The sequence below is a fragment of the Pipra filicauda genome, unplaced genomic scaffold (genome assembly GCF_003945595.2).
Source record: "Pipra filicauda isolate LSUMZ 115617 unplaced genomic scaffold, ASM394559v2 scaffold23_size5868930_pilon, whole genome shotgun sequence".
In the NCBI taxonomy this organism is placed as follows: Eukaryota; Metazoa; Chordata; class Aves; order Passeriformes; family Pipridae; genus Pipra; species Pipra filicauda.
The window spans coordinates 5,318,117-5,339,370 of record NW_024104354.1 but is presented as its reverse complement, the minus strand read 5'-3'; the positions used below and the strand labels follow the sequence as shown (position 1 = coordinate 5,339,370).

General features: G+C 40.0%; 1 protein-coding gene across 6 annotated transcripts in view; it reads left to right on the top strand.

Annotated features, from left to right (window-relative positions):
* Positions 1-21,254, top strand: part of NCOA7 (nuclear receptor coactivator 7) — a 90,867-nt gene that overhangs the window by 41,662 nt on the left and 27,951 nt on the right. For all 6 annotated transcript variants that reach the window (XM_027751772.2, XM_027751736.2, XM_027751759.2 and 3 more), the window contains one exon: positions 3,753-4,006. In XM_027751772.2, coding sequence (XP_027607573.1) covers positions 3,753-4,006 — 254 coding nt within the window. The remainder of the gene's footprint in view (positions 1-3,752; positions 4,007-21,254) is intronic.

Below are 21,254 nucleotides of genomic sequence, written 5' to 3'. Positions count from 1 at the left end.
TGCGGGTCGGTGTGAGAGAAGGGCGAGTGAAGGCTGAAGGAAGTACCTCAGGGGGATGGACTTTAAGATGTAGTAATCTTTCCAGCTGTGCTCTTCACAGCCCACTCTCTGCTGCACTGTACCAGTGTACGTTAATAATGAATTGCCTTGTGTGTATAGAGGGCTTCATATTTGCTTTACTAAGAGGGTGCACATAATATCAAAAAGTATAGTAGATTTGAGGCTGCTGTTATGATTTTAAATGCTGTTGAAGGCTTGTTTTAGTTCCTTGGGATATATTAATCAAGGCTTTTCAAGAGTGAGTGAATTGGAGGGTTCAGAGTAATTTTGACCAGGCTTTAGAGACCTCTAGAAGCAGCATCTTCTGAGCAGAGATCATAACCCTAGGCAGAGTTGCAGTCACTCTGGGTATTGTCTTGAATGTCATGGATACTTGGTCCTCATTTGGTATTTATTTTTTTCTAGTGCCAAGGTTGCCACTTTGGGAGTTGGATTGTCATGGCCTTGAATCAGAGCAATGGGCAGGAGGAGTAAGCTTGGCACCATCTGAAAATCTGATGCCTGCCATGAGAATGGAATAGAAACTATGGACTGCCAAGATTCTTGATCACTAGTATCTGAAAGGTGCCTGTGGCTCTGTCCATTTGCAGCAGCATCAGCTGTGTGCTGAGGGTGCTGTAGGTTGTGTAGTGAGCTCTCAGTGGGCTGTAGTACTGGGAATTCAGCAAGATTAAACACTTTGAGGAGAAGCGCCAGTCAGTTGCATTGCAGTGAGTCAGTTCAGAAGCTTATTTCTGCTTTCCTCTTTTCTATCACTAATGGACCAGTTCTGTTTTAGCTCTTCATTCTAAAAGTTGCCAGGGGCAACTTTGAAAGCTCCAGTTCAAATGAGTATGTTTTAAGGAAAGCACTGACAGAAGCTGTTAGTATTGTCGCAAGGACTGTTGACCTCTAGAGGGGTTTTTCTCTATTCCTTTTTGTTTCCCTTCCAGAAAAGTGTTCTACGTTTCCATTAGTGGCTTTTTTTGTTGTTTTGAGACACTACATTCATACTACAGAGAGCTTACTTAACAGTTTGTGATCAAAACAAATAGACTTTGAAGACGGAAGCCTCTGATGCAGTGTGAGTAGAAATAGGGGTGCCAGTGGACACTTGCTAGTTCTCGTCTGCTGAAGCAGATGATTTGGGTACCCTGTGGTATACACGTGGACAGGAAGGTCATTGAATCAGTAGAGTAAAAGGTCAGGGATGTGGCTCATTTACAAGTCTGGAATCAGATACAACCATGATAAGAATATGCCATTTCAACATAGAGGGCTGCTTTGCAAAGATTTTTACCAGGGCTAAATATACACATTGTGCAAGCAATATGACTGTAATGTTTTGTGATTGCTACAGCAGCCTTTGATCAGGACTGTGGCTTATTAGTAAAAAGCTTCCTTTGCATATGCAAATTTTCATTAGTCTAAACAAAACACTTCATTTGCTATAAAGATGTATTCACTGTTATCTTTTATGGATGCCTGTACAGTGTTTTCATATGTAATCAGGACGGAATCCAGACAGTTGCACATACAATAAATGTCTGTTGCTGTGGGGAGTGTGAATTGCTACTAGTTGTCTTAAAAATCTGTAGATTTGAGTGAATGGAGAATCCTCACTGAGTTGACTGCAGAATGTGAATCTCCTACTGTCCTATTTTGGGAAATATTAAAGAAATATGTATACATACATGTGTGATAGACAGAGTTTGTAAGGTGGTATTTTGAAATGTTTAACTAGAAAGTGTTGGTCACATGTAATTTGAGAAATTGACCCTTCTCAGAGGTCTCACACTAGACATTCTAAACTTGGAACTGGTTTTAATGTTTTATTAAGAGAATAGATGAGTAGGCTGAAATGTATTGCTAAAATTGTCAAATGCTCTGTGTATTTATTTTTATGTTGTAGCTTAAAAAAAATACAAATAGCATGGGAACACAAACGGTGGAAGGAAGATTCTCTGAAATTCCTGCATTATATTAATAACTTCAAGTATTGAGTTTTCACTTACGTAAACTACTGCTGTGAGATCATGTAACCTTTACACGTTTGTGGTGACTCACTGGTTGTCTGTAGTTTCTATGCATATGCATTCCTTTGCACGTAACAAAGTTTTTAGCATCAACAAGATAAATATACTACTCCCTCCCTCGGGTACCTTGTAACTAAGAAGTTAATGTACTATAGAGAAGGGCGATTAGATAGATTAGTTTTTCATTTTGTGGTATGTGTCAGTGATTAACTGGGAACTATTTTAGTGACACTGACCCTTAAACCATAAAGTCAGTCTTTGCTTTTGCTAAGCGAAGTCAGTGCTATTAGATGGCGATTTAGCAGAAAATTCTGTTAGGATTCCTGAAGCATCTTTCTCACTTGAGCTGTGCTTTAAGAGGTAATTTAAAAAGAAAATACTCCTGTTGCTATAGGGATAAGTTGGATGATTTATAGGCATCTCGTTAAGGTTTCTCTCAGAAGAAATCCAGGCAGCTGGAAAATGTCCCGGCACAAGTAGTTTGCAGCCACATTGGTCATGTTGCAGAATGAGCTGCTGGGTGACACTTATGAAACAAGAGTCAGCCCTAAGAGAGTTAACTAAGATAGGCCCTGTAACATCTACTCTGCCTGAGCTACCAAGACTCGTTCTGTTCTGCCCCCTGGACCAAAACTTAGAAGAATGTTAGAAGCAGTATACAATAGGCCTAGAGGTAATAAATTAGGATAAGGTAGACATTTGAATAGGAGAAATAGGCCTGGAGCCAAGGCTTTCTCCAAGCTTCAGTGAGCGGGTCGAGAACAATGGAAAGGTAGAGAGGTCAGACTGATGAAGATGAGAAGAAGACCCCAAAACCCAGGCTGAAGGCTGGAACCCCCACCGAAATGGGGGGGGCAAGAAAAGCACCACCCTAAGCTCTGCCTGAACTCCGCCTATCATGTGTATAGATAGATGTTGCAATCATATGAATATAAGAATCATATATGAAAATTATATAAACCCCCTGATTTTGTGTGATACCTCTGAGCAAGTTTTCTGTGGTGCAAACCACTCTTGCTCCCAACGTTGTAATAAATACTTTGCTGCTCAAAAGATCCAAAGTCTCTGAGCAGTTCTTCATACCAGATTTTCAGCATCAGTTGGAGTACCAGGTGGTGTGGGTTGTGCAAGAACAGCTGTGGAATACCACGAGTGCCAGCTGGGAGATAACCTTGGACAAAGTGGAAAAAAAATAACAAGTTTATATGAGAACAAATGGTTTTACAAAGCAGGAGCACTGGACTGTGAAATTATTATGTTGTCTGTTGCATTATAATACATTATGATCTAAGGTTTTATTTTATTCTGTGCTTCATCTTGAAAACATGATTCACTATCTTGTTTCTACATTCAGATGTATGATGCTTTAAACCAAAACAACTTTTTGATATTTTGTTTGTTTGTCCCTGTTCCTTCTCAGTAAACAACAGTAAAAACTTTATTATGTCTTTTGTTATTCTTGAGAAAGCATCCTTGAGATTATGATATAATTGAAGAGTATGAGGTAGGATAATCTTAGTTACCAAGTTACTGATGCCAGGTGTGTGGTTTTTAAAGAGCTGTAAGGAATTCTGATATTAAATTCATTTTTAAAAAGATCAAGTTAGCAAGTGAGTTAACTTCTCTGTAGAGATTGGCTACATCTTAACATTGTGGGTTTCTTTTCTTTATGCATAGTTTGAAAAAGAAAAGGCAAGTCAAACAAAACACCGAGACTGTCTCTGCCAGTTCCCCTGGATCTCCTGTTTCCAAAACACCGTCAGAGAAAGATGATGAAAGTAAAGTTATTTTGGAGCAACTCAGTTCCTCTGGAGACAACTGTAAATTTCCTGGGGAAAAGGAAACTGCTCCAGACAAGGAAAAGAAAAAGAAAAAATACAATCAGCTGAAAGACATCAGACGCACAGAACTTAAAAGATACTATAGTACTGGTGAGTTAATGCTATAGTATTTTGAAACATGTTTGGTTTTATAGCTTATTAGTGTACTTTTCTCATATTCTTTAGGCCTTTCTTAAAAGGATAATCGACTTTGAATATCCTTCCTGTAAAAGGAAATAGAATTATATATTTCTAAATATCATCAGCTTCTAACTTAAAACTTGCAGTTCTCAAAAAAAAATGTCTTGCTTCTCGGTTCTAAAACTCAGTGCTGTTATAGGCATCAATTAGTTCATTATTGGATTTTACTTTGAGATTTGTCTTCAATGTTTTGTGGTATTTGGGTTCAGGTTTTTTGGTGAGGTTATTTGTTTCATGAATTGATGTATACCATTTAAGACTTCAGTCAATTCATATTCATGTTTGTCTGTTGAAATGTGAGAAAGTAAGTAAATTAACTACATATTTTTAAACAGGATGTCAAAGGGCTTGTGTGATGGAAAGCTTGCTTCCCTCTCATCCCCCAGCTGTATGATTAACTCAGTTAATTTTAAATTCCTTTTTAGATTTATTTTTGCAAGTAATTAAAAAAATTCTGCATAAATATACGAGATGAGTCATATACACATCTATTTGCAGTTCTGGATTGTAATTTGTTAGATACTCTAAGTAATTTTAGATATGATTTATGAAATACTTCTAGTTCCAGATTTTCTCTTGGTATTTTGTTAGAATGAATTCTTAGATTTGGAGAACTCTGGTTCCATCTTGTAAGAAATTCTTTTTTAAAGAGAAGGAAGGGAACAGAAAATTGTAGCTACCCTCAAAACAGACTTCTTTACTGCTCACACAGTGAGTGCATGAATGGCTGACTCCTAAGGAGTCCTCCTCTTTAGGAGAAAAAAAGAAATCTGCAGCAAAAATGTTGTTATGCATTGACTGGTGGATGTGTACTAGCCCACAACCAAAAAGTGTCTTTTATGAGGCAGTACAGGCCTTGCCATGAAGAAGATGAACCTTGGAGTAATGTTTCTTGGCAAGTGCAAGAGTTTACAGTGATTTATTGATCAGCCTGTACTTTTTGGCAGATTTGACTGTGATGAGATCAATAATTTGGAAACTAAAAGAAAACTTTCTTATCTTTGTCTGAAGTTCTGACCACGCTGTTCTTGATATAAAATCTGTAGAGGAAAAACTGGAGAATTGTTAGTGAATGAACCTGTAAATTCTTTTAGTAGCATGCTGATATAAAAGAAATCCAAACACACCAAAATATAAGCTTCTGTTGCATTCCCAGTAAAATGTTTCTGCTAAAAGCAGTGATTTATTTTTGGTTTGTACCTAGAGGGATTTGGGGGTCTGTGGCTGAACTTTGTTTTTTTAGTGTTTCAGGAGTTTAATTAAAAAATGCTGCAGCAGTTGACACTTGGGATGGCGAGATGAGGGTCGATGTCACTTAAGAGTGTGGCTAGGCTGGTGAGGGATGCTGTGAGGCTCTCCAACTTGTCTTTGACTTATGATCCAACAGTCAGTACAAACTCAGGTTTTACTAACGTTTGTTTCATAAGCATTCCTGTGTTTCATGTGGACTGGCATCATTATGGGGTGACTTGAAATGCTACTGGCCATCATGTAGGTGTGCAAAGCTTCTGGGTTCTGCAGAAATACAGAATTTCTGTTGAGAAATAAAATAATTTAATGCTGCTGTTGAGCTGAGCACAGACCCGACTGACAAAAACTCAGAGAGATGAAAACCCCTTTCGTGTTTAAATGCCAGCTTTTGGTTGTTCCTAAAGAAAGACGTTTACCCAACTGGAGCATCAGATTGCGGAATTGAAAGTTTAAATAGATACAGAAAACAGTTGATTGTGAAACAAGGGCAGCAGTTCTATGTTTCCTGTGCAATTTTCAAAATTAAGTCACTTGAGTAGAATTGCTAGTCGTTGCTATAGTGTTAGAAAGACTGCGTGTCTTATATGTGCCTTCATCCACTGCAGCTACTACTCACAGGGCTTACCTGCTTAACTGTTTGTTACTGCTGTTCTCCTGAAAGCTGCCACCTTTGCTAACACACTGAATAGTTTCCAAGAGCTGTCTCTACACCCATAGAGTCTGAAGAGCTGGACTTGTTAAAGTAGTTAGCCTTTTACATGCATGTGGTGTGGCAGAGGACAAAACAATCTGTCTCGGTGAGCTGAGTTCTGCCAGGTGTACATTTGACAGTTCTCTGCTGGAAGATGTGTTAGCTGCCATAGTGGGAAGGTACTGCCAAATCTGTAAGGACTTTATCTTTTAATCATTGATACACATCCATATGAAAGTGGCCGAGAGGGATTATCCATACGTATGCATCTGTCTTCATTATTTAACATTAGGGATACATGTATCTTGTTTTTCCCCCCAACATGTTTTTTCTTTCCCTTCTGACTTGTCCCTTTATTGATGTTTCTGAGGTGTTCTGACTAAAATGTGCTTTCTCTCTCTGTCTCTCTCTCCCCCTCCCTCTCTCCCCCTGTTAACCATTTTTCTAGTTGTGTTTTCTCAAGGGCGTGGGGTTCCTGATGGTTGTTCCTTCCCAACTACCCAGCCTTGAGTAATGTCTAGAACATGGCAGTGGGATTGGAGCTAGGTGATCTTTAAGGCCCCTTTCAAGCAATTCTATGATTCTAAATTTAAGAAAATCTGAGACAGGAATTACTGGTTTTCTTTTTTTCTAAATACTTTCTGCACTTTGTCAAAATACTAAAGTTTTCCTTGTCAGAAGAAAAATCTATTAGACATAGCAACAGCCTTGCATATTCTCATGATATGGAAGTCCTGTCATAAGACAATATGAATCTAGAAGAGTTGTGTCAGTCAGTCTAACAGAGTGAAGACCACTGTCCTCTGAATAATCTCCTTTTCATATTTTAACAGACAATAAATCCTTCTTTATTTATTGTGCTAAGGGATGGGGGAAGGAACATCACATCTGACTTCGGTTTCTTCCTTGCATACCACATCACTTCATTAGAAGCTTGTGAATGTGTTGGCCTTTATGAATCTGGAAATGCTGACAGTGACATCCTGACTTCCACTTTGAATGCCGTGCCTTTTAATAGGTAACATGCAGGCATGACACTGTCAGGAGGAGTTTGTTGGCTCAGTAAATCCCTCTTCTCCGGTGGAAAGACTGTAACACAGCTTCTGAAGGCTGTGCAGAACTGCAGATGGTGGTTGTCCCTGAGTGTTTAAAAGACTTTGATTATTTGAGGAAGGTGGAAGTGCAGCGGTGGAGTGAGGAGCTGCTCGCCTGGTGTTCAGGTGCAAGGTTGTGTTAATGGCTGCAGCCGGCGGGTGGCACCGCCGAGCCGAGCAGGAGGAGGTGCACTCGAGCATCCTCTAGAAAGGGATCCTCCAGCAACCCTGTCTCAGCCAAGACTCTTCTATAGACTCTTCTGTAGAGTCTGTTAGCATTGTCGTGGCACTGTTACAAATAACCTGATGGTACACAGTATTGATCATTTCTCTTAGGGCACTGCTGAATGAATGAACAGGTCCTACTCTTCCTAAGGTTTCTCCAGCGTAGCCTCGTATTTTTGTTTTCTCTTAGCGTTTGCACTGTTTTGCAGTGTCGCCATACTTCTGGAATAATTTGTACCATTCAGCCTCCAAATCTCACCCAATAAGACATTGCTTTGCAGATACAGCCCTTGTTTTCTTGCCTTAAAACAACAGAGGTGCTAATACTGCTTGTTGTTTGTTCCTGAAGACCAATGGAAATGACACTCCTTTCTCCTTATTTTTGCCTCCTCTCTTGGCTTAGGTGGTAGTCTGCTTTTTAACTTTGTCTTACCCTTTCTGCTGTTGTTGCTGCAGAAAGCTGCTTTCAGACTGTCAGGTACAGTGGAGTGGTTCTGTAGGCAGTCTGGCTGCTATACTCTGTGCCCAGGATGCTCCCTCTTTCTTCTTGGGATAACTAGTTGACCTACTTCTGCAGTATGGCTGCTTGGTTCAGATACACTTTCTCAGGGAAGTCTGTTTTTGTTGGAAGATGTTGACTTGACTTCTGTGAGATTAGGAAACCGTGATTCCTGTCGGGAATTGCTAAACTGGATGAAAATATTTGTTTGTGTTTTGCTGCTGAAGATGCTGAAACAGTGTCTGTGTGTGACCTTCTGAAAGTAGTCAGTGTAACAGTGGTCAAACACAACACTAAATTTCATCAATATACTTATTCCAGCACGATATAATATATCCTTCTATCAAATGTGCATAATATTCCTAGATTCCACTGATTTTGCTTGAGAATATAAGCATTCGACATATGTGAGGAATTAGTCTCCATTAAAGAATACATCAGAAATAAAAGTTTGGTTTAGGTGAGTTATCCCACATCACAGAGTTACTTTTGTCAACAAAATACAGTCCAGTTGACTAGCTTATTGTTATACTCTGTAATCATAAAGCCATCCTTTCTCGTTCACCGCACGGTGTTCAATTTCTGCAGTGAGTGGGAGGTGAGATTAACAAAACCTCTTCTTATTGTAGCTCTGATTTCTATCTAAAACAAAGAGGAGTCCTGAACATCACGAGAAGGAAAATGGTATGTGCCAGTTTAATGAGATAGTGTATCATATGTTAAGCAGGAGGTGCCAGAGGCAGAAACCAGAAGCCTTTCTTTGACTTATACTCCCTGCCATCACTGGAGCAGGGGGCAATACAGGAGCAGTGCAGCATGTGTGCAGTTACCAAGCCTCTGAATGTTCTGGGTAGCTGACCAAGAACAAATTTTAGTAAATAAAATAGAGAGGGCATAGCAATTTTCATCGCTCATAATGTGTGAGATTTGCCGTGACTGGCACAGAAACAGCAGAGGCAACTCCCATGATGCCAGCAGTACTTACTCTGATTCGAAGTTGAAAGTTGCTTGCCACGCAGTGAAAATTTATAGAGAATTTAAATTTATTAAAAAGGCAGGGCACTTACTGAATGCACATTACATAATAGTTAGGCCTGATAAATAGGCTCAATCTGAAGTGGACTTTTCAATATATATTGAGTTGAAAATTTAAACTTCCTTCATTTAATGAGTCCTGGTTTTGTCTTTTGTATTACCTAGTACAAAACAGTAGGATGCAGTTGAGGACCTAATTAAGGTGCTAGTCATAAAAAGGTAAAAAGAATTTTTAAAAAAAGAGAAAATCTTTACAAATTTTTACTCGTAATTAGCTAACAGTAATCAGCCCTAATCTCTGGTGACTTGATTTGGTGAGCCCTATTTGTGTAGCAAAGTATTTTCTATTTTGAGTAATCCAAGTAATTTAAAAACTGGTCTACTCAGTATTGTGTTGTTGCTTAATACAACTATAAGAGGAACAGGATCTGAATTTTTCCAAGTTCTGAGAGCTTGCTCTAGCGTTTTGTTTCAGTTTGGCTTCAGACAGCAAAAATGAGAGTAAATACAAAGAGGAGTGAAAAGGGAAATAATTTGTTTCTTCCAGAAATAGCATAAAAAGTAGTATATATGGTTATAATTGCCTGTGTAGAATCACAGGAAGGTTGGAATAACTTGCATATGAGTGTAAACTGGATGTAATGGGCAGTGGCTGGTTGAGAAGCTTTAGGAAGCTGGTTTATTAGCACTGGCTATGGAAACCATGTGGAAAGAATGAAGTGGACAAATGACTGAAAGGCAACTGTTTTCATATGACTTGTTTTGGAACAAGAACAAATGATCGTGATTCCCGGTGGATCAGTGGTAAGGCCACCAGGTTATATTCAAGCTGTGTTGTTAATAGATGTTTACTAGGAACAGTTGCACAGAGAAGGGGTGCCTTGTTCACAGGCAAGAGAATTTGATTTGAGCAGTAAGTACTAGTAATAATGCTATTAGCATTTAAGTTCTGAAAATTTGGATGGAAACATCTTAACGCTGGGCAGGTGTGGAATCCTCTTCGAATTTTCATCTTGATGGATAAGCTCCTGTTTGTTGTAAAACTAAGTAAAAAGATGCAAATAATTGAAACTTGGTTGACTTACATGGCATAGCCTTCCCAGGCAAGCTGTTGTGTGTACAAGCAGCAAAATAAATGAAGAAAAACAACTTGTGTAGTGTTAACAGTTTTCTAAAATACCCATGTTTTGTCTTGTGATGCCTAAGTATTCCTTCCCTCATACCTGCTTTGTTGACAGGTTGATTTTTCTCACTCTATATTGTCTTTGAGTACCTGATGTAGTGGATAGTCAGAAATTTTATAGTGATATTTTTGTGATTGGTGCGTTTAGGCACTGACACTTACCTGAACAGAATTCACAAGTAATGCTGTCAGACCACAAAGATCAGTAGGCAGCTTCTCGTCCACTATCTCCAAAATGCTCTTCAGCCTGCTAACACTCAAAGTGAGTACAAACTCACTGTATCTTCTTTTCTGCATCCCCTCATCTCTTGAAATAATCAGCAACTCTTTTTATCTCCACCTTTGCGTAAGAAACTTGGAAGTAGGTCTAATTATCACCATTTCTGTCCCAGAGTCCACTTTCATAAACAGTTAGAGTCATTCTAAGGTGTCTGTGCTGCCACTAAAAGAGGATATGCTGCCTGTCTTTCTCCTGAGCCCAGCTGAGTGGTGCCAGTCCTAGCCTTCAGCTGTCACCAGCCCAGAGAGGCAGGACCTACTTTCTCTAGGTTGGTATCTAGTGACCTTGAGCAGTACTGGGCTGGTGGCAGGAACATGCGGAGGAAGAAGGTTGGTGGAGTTGCCACTTTCAGCAACAGCTTCATCTTAGGTTGGTTTAGCTCCTTGTGGCCCTGTGTCCCAATTCAGTCTCACTTCAAGGAGATTAATGTTGAGTTTGCTTTCAGGGGGAGCTGTACAGAGACATTTGCATTAAGTCTTTGTTACCATCAGGGTAAATTCACTGAAGAAATTAAAGTTAGGTATGTGAAAGGTTGATTTTTAACCATTGCTTAGTCTGAAAAGTCTATGTGGTGTTTTTTTCTAAAAAAAGAAAAAGCAAAACCCACCACAACCCCAAAAAAACAACCCCACAAACAAAACTGAAAAACATGTGCTCTAAATGACATGTTGGAATTTTTAGTGTTTTCTGATGGAAGTTTTTGCTTTTTCTTATTCCCACTATTTTGTTTCTTAACTTGATCTGAATGAACTCCATCTACTCAGAGGCCTGAGAGAGGTGGTGTGAAAACTTTCGTTCCTGTGCCTGGATTTCCTTCGGTAACTGAAAACAGGATGTAGAGTTTACTAAGAATTGGGTTTCTGGCCACACAATTAGATACCAAGTGTTCTGAATAGCCCAGGCCAGTGACAGAAAATAACAGCCTTCTCTCTCTGATCTAAAGATATGTGTGGCTTTCTTCTTGCAGTTCTCAGTAACACAGTGTATTTTGGTAGTGCGTTCAAAGATCAAAATACTTCAGCTAGGCTGTGTGGATTGATCCGGTTTATAAGTTGATAGCACAAACATCTGCATGGAGTATATATATCTGCAGGTGACCAACTTAGGCAGAAAAGCTCTTACACATGCAGTGAATAATGGGGGGAAAGAGTATTCAAGGAAGCACTTACCAGATACTTTACTACTGTCTTTATCAAACTGAAAATGTAGGATTCCCCCCCCCCCCCGATTTTTAAATAAAACCATGGAAATTAGTTGGTTATTTCCTTCTTTTTTCCCCCCATGTAGTTCACCTTGCTATTTTTTGAGGTGTAGGGCTGCTTCTATTTTAAGTGCGTGGTCACTGTTGCTATGTGATAAGACAGCTGAGACCTCACTGGCTGATAAATCTGGCAAAGCACAAAATTCCTTTTGTCCTGCAGCTCCAACTGGCTTTTTCAGTGCACCTATGAGGGCCTTTCTTCCTACACAAATAAACAAAGAGAGCAGGATATTGTAGAGGCAGACTGTCAAACACAGGGATTTTGGCATAGATTGAATGGTTGTGAACTAGAAACTGGAAGAAATGAAGAGCTTCAAATCTTGAGTCTGCGTGTTTCTTACATATGAGTAAAGCTGAAACTCTGGATGGGGAGGAAGTTTCTGGATGCTGAATCTGTGAATTGTCTTGCTCAAGTTGGTGTTTCTGTGGAAGGTCGACTTAGCACTGTATATTTGTATAAGGCTAATCATGCTAGTGGGGAACTGCCAAACAGGCTGGAGGATACAATAATGCAGTTTTGGGATTCTTGTATACATACCCAGGTGTACTCAGCAAGTTGGTAGCAGCCTGTGCTGAAGTTTCTGTTGATGCATCTTTGCTTTGACTGCTATTCACACTTCTTAGACTGAAGGTAGCATGTGTACCTGGGTGCTATGTAATTACTTTCCCGATATCCATAGACCTCATGGATGGTAGCTATTTAATCTGCCCTTAAGTAGGAGACATCCATTGCTTGCAGGCCATCTTTTGTGTGGCTGATAAATGTCGCTCATAAACTTTGCTCTGAAGGAGAATGAAGCACTTGGCTGAGGACAAGGTATTTGGCTGCTGACAGCAGTTAACCTAAGATGGTGCTGATGTCAAGTAGGACTTCAGTCTCTGAATAACTCAGATAAACAACGTGCTCCCACGTCCACCTTAAACAGGCTGTTGCAGGTTGGTGAAATAGCAGTGGGGAAAGTTTTAGTGATCAATTAAAAGTAGGTCAGGAATAGTCCACAGTTTTGATGACACCACAAAGTAGTTACCCAGAGCGCATGGGAACAAGCTCCTGTCACAAAAATGATGATCACTTCCTATTGTTACAGTCATGTCAGTATTTCACTGTGACTATCCAGGGCCAGAATAAATACATGTTTTTAAGTACTTCCACAGTAAGTATAGTTAGATCATGTATGCGAAATGCAGGAGGACACTTACAAATATTTTTCCATTTGCAGTTTTCTGTGGATTTCCATTTCAATGTTAGATTTAAAACTTTCTGTAACAGATCTCCTTTCACCATTTTCACATCTTTCAGCAGTGTCACCATTGCTTTGTCTGTACACAGGATGTACAGAAAGAGACCTGTCTGTGAAATGGAAGGCTAAAATTATCACACATGTCTTTGTGTCCAGGCATCAGTAGGAATTCAAGACAACCTTCAGAAAAGGAATTGTGATAACAGATCAGACATACAACTGATATTGAAGAGAGAAATCAATTGTCCTTTTCTAAAGGAAAGAACAGAATTAGGACCTGGATCTACCACCCAACTGCTTCAGCTGTGGTGGAGTGTCTTGAAAAATCAGTCCCTACTCACTGCCACATTCCCATTCCCTCGTTCTTCCCCACCTCATCCCTCTTTTCCCTCTCTCATCCTCAGTGCTAACACCAACCTTGGTTAAATGCCACCTTGCTCTGGGAGGATTAGGCAAGTTGGGATAGAGTGAAAGTTCATAGATTGGAGTAGGATGAACAGAAACTAAAGCTAGGAAACTATTTACTGGTTTAAAGCATAATCCAAAAAATTAATCTCCCCAGAAGTGAGGAACTGAAAACTTGGTTTTGTATGATAATGTGGGTTGATCCAAATGTACACTGTTGAATTTTGAAATAGTGTTGCACAGGCTAAAACCTCACATATGAATGTGGTGCATGGTGAAGAGCACTCTATAAAATGTATGAAAAGCTCCTAGGAACATGATGAACTCTGCTGTTAGGGCATATAACTTGTAATTCCATGATGCTTATACTACCAGTTTATTCACGGTACTAGGGGAGCTGCTTGTGGTCTGGATCTTGTTCTCTGTTACAGTAATAGTTGTATAGTTCCTTAAAGATAGTAATTGTTGTATAATTTCTTGTGGAGACTAAACCGATCAAGATCCATTTTAAAACTAAAGAGAGCTTCCCTGCCTCATATCTGTCAATCGGTCTTACTGCTCTCCTGTCAATGAATTGCCTGATTTTATGCCATCTGAATATTTCTGGTTGTCCCTCACAATCTTAAAGAATAATAAATAGGTTTCATACGTGTATGTTTCCTGTTTAAAATTTCTTTCTTAAAGTAGCCCATGCCTGATGTAGCATACATCCATATGTCTGGTGGCTATCGTTTTCTTAGGTGATAGTTCCGAGTACAGCTGAGTGCTATGAGGAACTGGATGTTCCACAATGTGAATTAATGCTTTGCTGCTGGTGGATGGGGAGGTCTTGTACTGCCTCTCCCTGCTTGGAGCAATGTTTTTTCTCTCCCTCTGAACTGACACTGCCATTTATCAGACCACAATGTAAATGTAAACTTAAAAATAAACTACTGAACTGATTTTCTAGGTCACTGCACCTTCATTGAAGTCAATTCAGTAGTTGTGTGTGTTTTGTTCCTGTTGAATCCAGTAAATCGAAATCAAATGATTCTTGACATGCAATTCTTTTGTTTTCTTTCAAGTATTTGCATATGAGGGAGTTTGGTTTGTCCTGTAGATACTTTCCTGTACATAAGCAGTATTGACTCTGCTTTTGAGTGCAAGGTATTGTACCATTACTTTTAGTTATTTAATATACTCTGAATACCCCCCAAGAGCTGTTTACATTTTCCCCCCCTATTCTTTAAAGTTTTCTCCTTTTGTGTAAGGAAAATTACTTTATCCAGTGTACATTTTTAATTCCTGTGCCACTTTTTTATCTACCTTTCATTTGTATAGCTGCCTTGAACAAATACTTATTTGGGAACAATATCTCTCATAGAAATTTTAAAATAATAACCTGATTTATAATATGAAGCAAGGCTACCTCTGCAGTGAAGCTCTTTGGCCAGCTGCCATCATACAGTCTTGGACAAGTCACAGTGATCTGCAGATGTACAGCTTGTGTTTAACTTTAGGCAGCTGAGCAGTCCCTTTTGGTTTTGACAGTACTCTTTACCTGTGTTTGGTGTTTTGATAAACACTTTCTCATATTACAGTATGACAGTGTGAACTGTCAATTCCAATAAATTAAGAAACAAAACTTCAGTATGCTCTAGTGTAAAATGTTCAAGAGAGATGCACTTACTTCAGAGCCCTAAATTGCTCTTGGAAAACCGGACCCAGGCACTTGTGCAAATCCTACCCAAAAAGAAGCTGCGATTGGTATCTCAACATCAGATAAATCTCCTCCAAGAGCAAGGCCACATATGGTTTAATAATACAATAAACAACTGTTAGGTTTTTTGCTCAGTATGTATTTCACCCTTGTGTAAGGAGGTGTTCGGTTGTGTCTGCAAAAACCTTGCGTACAGAAGTATGCCAGTTGCATCGTGGGAACTTGGCTTAAAGATTGTTATCAACTGTTCCCCAAAATGTGACTTGCAGAAATGAGATTTTGTCTTACCTGTTTTTCTTTTGCATCTTGAAATGCAAACCACTCCTTTAGAGAGATACTTAGGATAATTCCATTTTTGTACATTACATTCCCTAGGGACAAGCAGAAGTATTTCTTGAAATCTAACCAGCTGTTTAAAAACAGTATTGGTGTGTTCCATCTCAAACCCAAATGGGAATGTGATTTTTGTTTTGATCCACAGACAGCTAAAGGTGATGTTTGCTCATGTGCCCAGTCTATCTCTGAGAGGCCTAGGACATAAAACGTTTGCACCATGTAGGTCATTTTCCATGCCAAAAAGAAAAGGATGTGCAGCTAGTTTACTGAGGGGTAAAGACAGACACAGTCAGTGCAGCTAGGAGCTATTCTTCTGTCCAGACAATACATAACATAACTTGTTCCTAATATGTATTTAGTAGCAAAGGCTGATCCTTGTCAGACCTGAAAAACATGTTGGTGGTCCCAAAGACTTCTCTGATTTTTCCATCTGTGTTCACTGTACCGTCAGAAACCTCTTACCTCTCACAATAGCCTTGTCTTGCTTGGTTTTGGCTACAAGGGACACTTCACCCCCTGCCTTCATGTTCTCTCCTTCCTTCTTCCTTGTGACTCCAAATATTCACATTGCAGATAGGCTGCGTTACATCTCCAGAAAGGTGGGAGAGAGCTCCCTGGGAGTCACTCATCTCCCTTTTCCCCAGGATAAGTTTCACAGGAGCTGGAGGCAGAGGCTGTCCTGCCCATCAGTATCCCCTATTATCAGAGGATGAGTTGTGCAGTCTCCATCAGCAAGGCACATGCATCTAGAATCGCTTTCTCTACAGCCTTGCTGCACTTTGGCAAATATTGCTATGACCTATTTCTTAAGTTTTGGTCTCTATGTGCAGAAGTATGTCTGTTTCCTGTCTGATAAGAGGTTATCAATTGATCTGCATCATGCTTGTGTCTTCAGACAGTCTTAGAGCAAATGCCAGCAACCCTTCGCCTTTGCCTTTACTGGACATCCTCTGCATGTCCTTCCTTTGCACAGCACTGCACATTCCTCTCCTTTCAACTTCCCTTCTGACCGTCACATTCAGTATAAAGAGCCTTCTAGTCATCCTTCTTCAGTGCTTTTTTCTGGCTGCTCAGTGACACACCATTTCAGCAGTACTCTGATTTCAGTACATTTCAACTGTTGTCACACAGGACAGAGATTTCCAGCTGATATTTAGAGCTAAAGCACTGTGCTGTTGACTGCATCTCACTGTTTCTTCACAATAATGTTCATATTTTCCCCCTGACAGTTGGAGTGTGTGACCTCCCTCTGAAATTGAGTGGAGGGGGTGTTTTTTGTATTCCACTTCCTACTTCGCTCCCTTTTCCTCCCTTTTTGATTTGTACTGATCAGGGAATTGCTATTTTCCTATGGCAAAAGTTTCACTGGTGAAGGAGCACAGGTGTGGTCATAATGGATGACAGTTGCCTTTTTGTTTTGAGGGACTTCAGCAGTAGTGAAGGAGGAAACCAAACAAGAATATGATTCAGTAGAATAAAATATGCAGAAGCGAAGGTGAGGGCTTGTCAGAAGACTGTGGGGAAAGTGGGAAGCAGAACAAAAACAGACACCTGAGTTGAAAAGGTATAGGGATTTTTCTTTTCTTTTAATATGGTAGCAGCACGCTACCCAAATCTGAGCAGAGAATGTTTCTGTCTAACTCGCTGCTTTTCTTCAGGGAGATAGGTCTGATGAGATAGCCAAAAAACCTTTCTATGGATATGCCCCTTAGCTGCTGCAGCTACCTAAGGGGGGGAATAGGGCTGGGATAATGTCTGTCTCAGAGTCTGCTGCATCTCCTGGGAAGTGCTGAAATGTTAGAGTGGGTGGGAGGTGTCCCAAACCAGGAATCTGGCTCCTGTGGTGGTGGGGTTCACTCACACGTGACAGGACCTGAAAGAACAACTTTTTATTTTAAACTAATAATTGCAATGTGAATGCTGTTCAGTTCATTTCAGGAGTCATGGGAAGAACCAGAGAGTTGCTTTAAGTCACAAATGATCCTATTCACTAGTCTGCACGTAACAGAATTGCTGAAAGTTATTAAAAAGTCAGTGTAGAAAGTAGAAATGGAAAAAATTGTTCAGACAGATTGATTTGTCTTCCTCCTCTACCATCCCAAGCAGGACTTTCATATTCTTGAGATTTCTGAATTTCTCCATGTGCTGGTTTAAGAGTTAACCAGCAGGGGAAATGAACTCAACTCAAAGGAGAGATTATAAGTCAGAATAACAATTTACTAAAATAATACAGTAAGTACAATCATACAAACAAACAATTGGTCTTAACCCACAAAACCCAAATGTATAACCCAGTACCCTGGGGCATGAACAACGTGGTGTTCCTTGGGCCCCGCTTGAGTCCAAAGTAAAGGGAGAGGGGAAGAACCTGCTGGTGGGAGAGCTGTTGCAGTCTAGTCAAAAGTGGTGATTGCAGTGAATGCTGGGGGGAGAGCTGTTGCAGTCTGGTCAAAGTGGTGATTGGAGTCCAGTATAGATCCAAGTCTGTTTGAGAGCGATGAGCCGCAGTCCTTCTCTGGATCCCACAGAGTGGTTAAAAATGTTCCAAGACTCCAAGATTATATATCCTGCAGTTCAGGCAGGAATGCTCAGCACTTCCCTCAGGGCGGGGAGTTCCACAAAGGGTGTGAGGACAGGAGCATCCTCCTATCTCACAGGCCTCTTAACACCTAGTTTATAGCCTGAGGAGTCAGGCTCTATGGGCAGATGGTGTAAATGGTTCATTGATAACAGTTTCTGGGAAATGGCATGGAAGGCTATAGAATACACAGTTTTGGGTTACACCCATACCCTGATGAACTGGTCTCAGTTGTCCTAACTAGGACACTCCAGAATGACTTAAGTGATACTAACCCCGTCTCTGTCAACGTAATTGGTATCAGGTCTCATTCACTGATAAGGGAACTACCCCAGGAAGCCTTGTTTGCTTAATTTCTTATCAGTACTCTGATTAGGTTACTCTGAGTGATAACTCTTCTCCCCTGAATTTATTGCATTTTAGATTCTTTTAAGCTACCTGCAGATTTTCACTCCTTTGTCCTGGTGCTTGGCTAGACTGTGGTAATATAGTTTTATTACTTCTAACATCTGTAGGACTGGAATGTCCTAAACCAGCAATGACGTACTGAGCGGTGTGGAAAAGTATGACTGCTGTGTGATGTGGAAAAATTACCAGTATATACAGATTTAAGGAAACCCTTATTATGTCACCAGCACAAATTAATATTTTTTTCATATCTTAAAGTCTGTGCTTGGTTTTACTTCATCCATCTTAAAAAGGATATAGTAGGAGAAGAAAAGCTAACAAGAAGTATGGCCTGTGTGGTCAGAGAAATTGGAAAGAGTCTAAAGTATTGGCCTGAAAAAGTGAAATAACTAAGAAAAGATGTTGGAAATCTGTGACATCATGAATGGTATGCAGAAGGTGAATGATGACTTGTTCACCCTTAAACTAACATTAATTATGATGATCAGTGAAATTAAGTATAAAGTACAAGAAGGGAAGCACTAATTTGTGTAGCGCATCATGGAAGCGATAATTTATGTAGCACATCGTGGGGTTCATTGGCATAGGGCTGGTGTGGAGGTCTTGAAGGGACAGGGCAGTTGAGTGAATGCTGCTACTCTACTCTGGGAAATTTATGATTTCTAGAAGCCAAGGGGACTAGTCAGGGGAAAGATTCATCTTATTTACATACAGCCTAAGTCTTTGGTAAGACAGAGATTAGTAAGTAAATTGGACTTTTGCACTAAGTATGCCATTGCCTCTATCCTCTCAGGATACTGAGTTTGTTTGCCAGGTGTGGGAAATGGTCAGTCCTTTGGCCCCTTGCTTACTTCAGCATTCCTGCTGGGCTACCAGACATCAGGACCTGTCAGGCATGTTCAGCTGTCACTGCCAGCACTGTGAAACCTTGCACTGATTTTGACTGGCAGCAGGTTAGTCTGTAACACTGGTGGTGATGGTATTGTACATCAGTGTGGGCAGCCCCAGAGTCTGCTGATGCTCCTTGACCTATTCTATCTACTTATAGAGCTATTTACACAGTTGCAGAGGTGTAATTCTGCTATCATGTGTCAAGGTCTTTTGGATGATAAACTGATTAACCTCTTTATTATACTCCTTCAATAGTTGCTGTCCAAATTACTCTTAAGTAACTGGTTTTTGTAAGGTTTCCCTTAGCACTGCTAAATGAAATGTGAGGAGTCTGCTAGGAAACTGAGATACAAATATATCATTAAGAGCAGAAAAATTCCCATTCTAGACCTGTCTGTTTTCAGTAGGCCTGTTCTCTCTTGGCATTCTTCTTCTCTCTGCTCATTTTTTTTTTTTTTACATAATTCTTATTTTGCATGTTTCCTGGAACCTCAGAGAGGTTCAGTCCACCCACACTGCCCTTTTCTTAAAAATGCAGTGTGATCAAATTTGCATTAACACCTAGTAACTTCTCTTTGTTGTGCAATCCCATCTCCAGTGTACATGCAGTGCAGAAGAACTTGGGAGGCAGAACCATGAGTCATTTCACCACTAAGCAAATGTTCAAAAAGTAGACAGTGGCAGTTGTTTTAAAGCCTGTGGAGCTCTTCATCTAGTTCTACCTGAAAGAAATGTGGTTTCTGAGGGACTCCATCATGTCTGCATATGCTCTGGGTGCCTTTGGGACTACTACTAGAGCTATTGCCTTCAGATCATGCCAGAAAAAGATTGGCTTCCTGAAGGAGAAATGAGAGAAGATAAGGGAACTGGAGAGATAGTATGTGGTGGTGTGCTTAGCCAGGCTTCCCACTCACTGTGCTGTAAACCATTCATGTAGAGCACAATTTATGACCTTGACCTCGCTACATGTACAGTATATGGGGCATAGCAGTACCTGTCAAATTAAATGGATTCATTGCAATTTTTTATTCCGACGGTCTGAATTTTTTAATTTATGATTTTAAATCTTTATATGCACAATTAAAAATATAGACTAGTTAAGACTTTGCACTATTCAAATTGATATGATGTGGTTTTGGATTGCCCAAGCCTGCCTAATAGTTAGGCTCAAGTGTAAGAACAGTGTTCAGAGCTCCTTGTTGTTGGGGTAGGAAAAAAAAAAAGGGAGTAGAGGGTAGAAGAAAAAAAGCATCCAAACAGAAAGTGTAAGGTTTTGGTTTCAGAAGACAAGTAAGTTCACAGACTGTGACTGCTTCTTTTAGCCTGTAGCTAAACAGGCTATACAACATATATTCTTGCACATAGATGTGCAAGAAAAGCAAGTGTCCAATTGTTCAACTTATTTAGAATTTATTAACATTTATTGGCAAAAGGAGGACTGTATTATGTTTAGTCTAAACTCAGCTTGTCTTTTGAACTTTTTTTCTTGTCTGTATGGTTTGGGGTTTTCAACTATATGTGCATATTTAGTTCACTCTTCTCTATTGCACCATGCTTGTGTTTAGGACTCTACTAAATAGACTCACAGTCCTGTCAGCCAAGAACTAGAGCATATTGTACGTCTCCTTTGAACACAGTATTTCAAGTTACAGCTTTTCACTGGATAGTATTTTTTAATCTCCAGACTTTGCAGTCCGTGCAATTAGGGGGACCTGAAAAATACAGTGTATTTCACAGGGGGAGAGAGAGAGGTGTCCTGTCTCCCAGGGAGAAAACTGTAGGGGAAAAAGTTGTCTTTAGGGGAGAAAGTATTGCTATTTTGTGGTCGTCTTTTGCCACAGTGGCATAGTGGTTGCTGTCATGCTCAGCTCTCAGTCACAATTTCCAAAGACAAAGCTCTGGAACAAAAAATGTTTAGCTAATACCAAACATCATAAGCTCTTCAGAGAAACTGGTTTTATTGCATATTGTTATTTCTCCCATCCACACCCAGACTTAAACTTTTTCACATTCAACAGGTACAAAATCTCTCTCCCTACATCTATCTGGGCTACTTTATTTCCACACCTCCAAGGTCATAC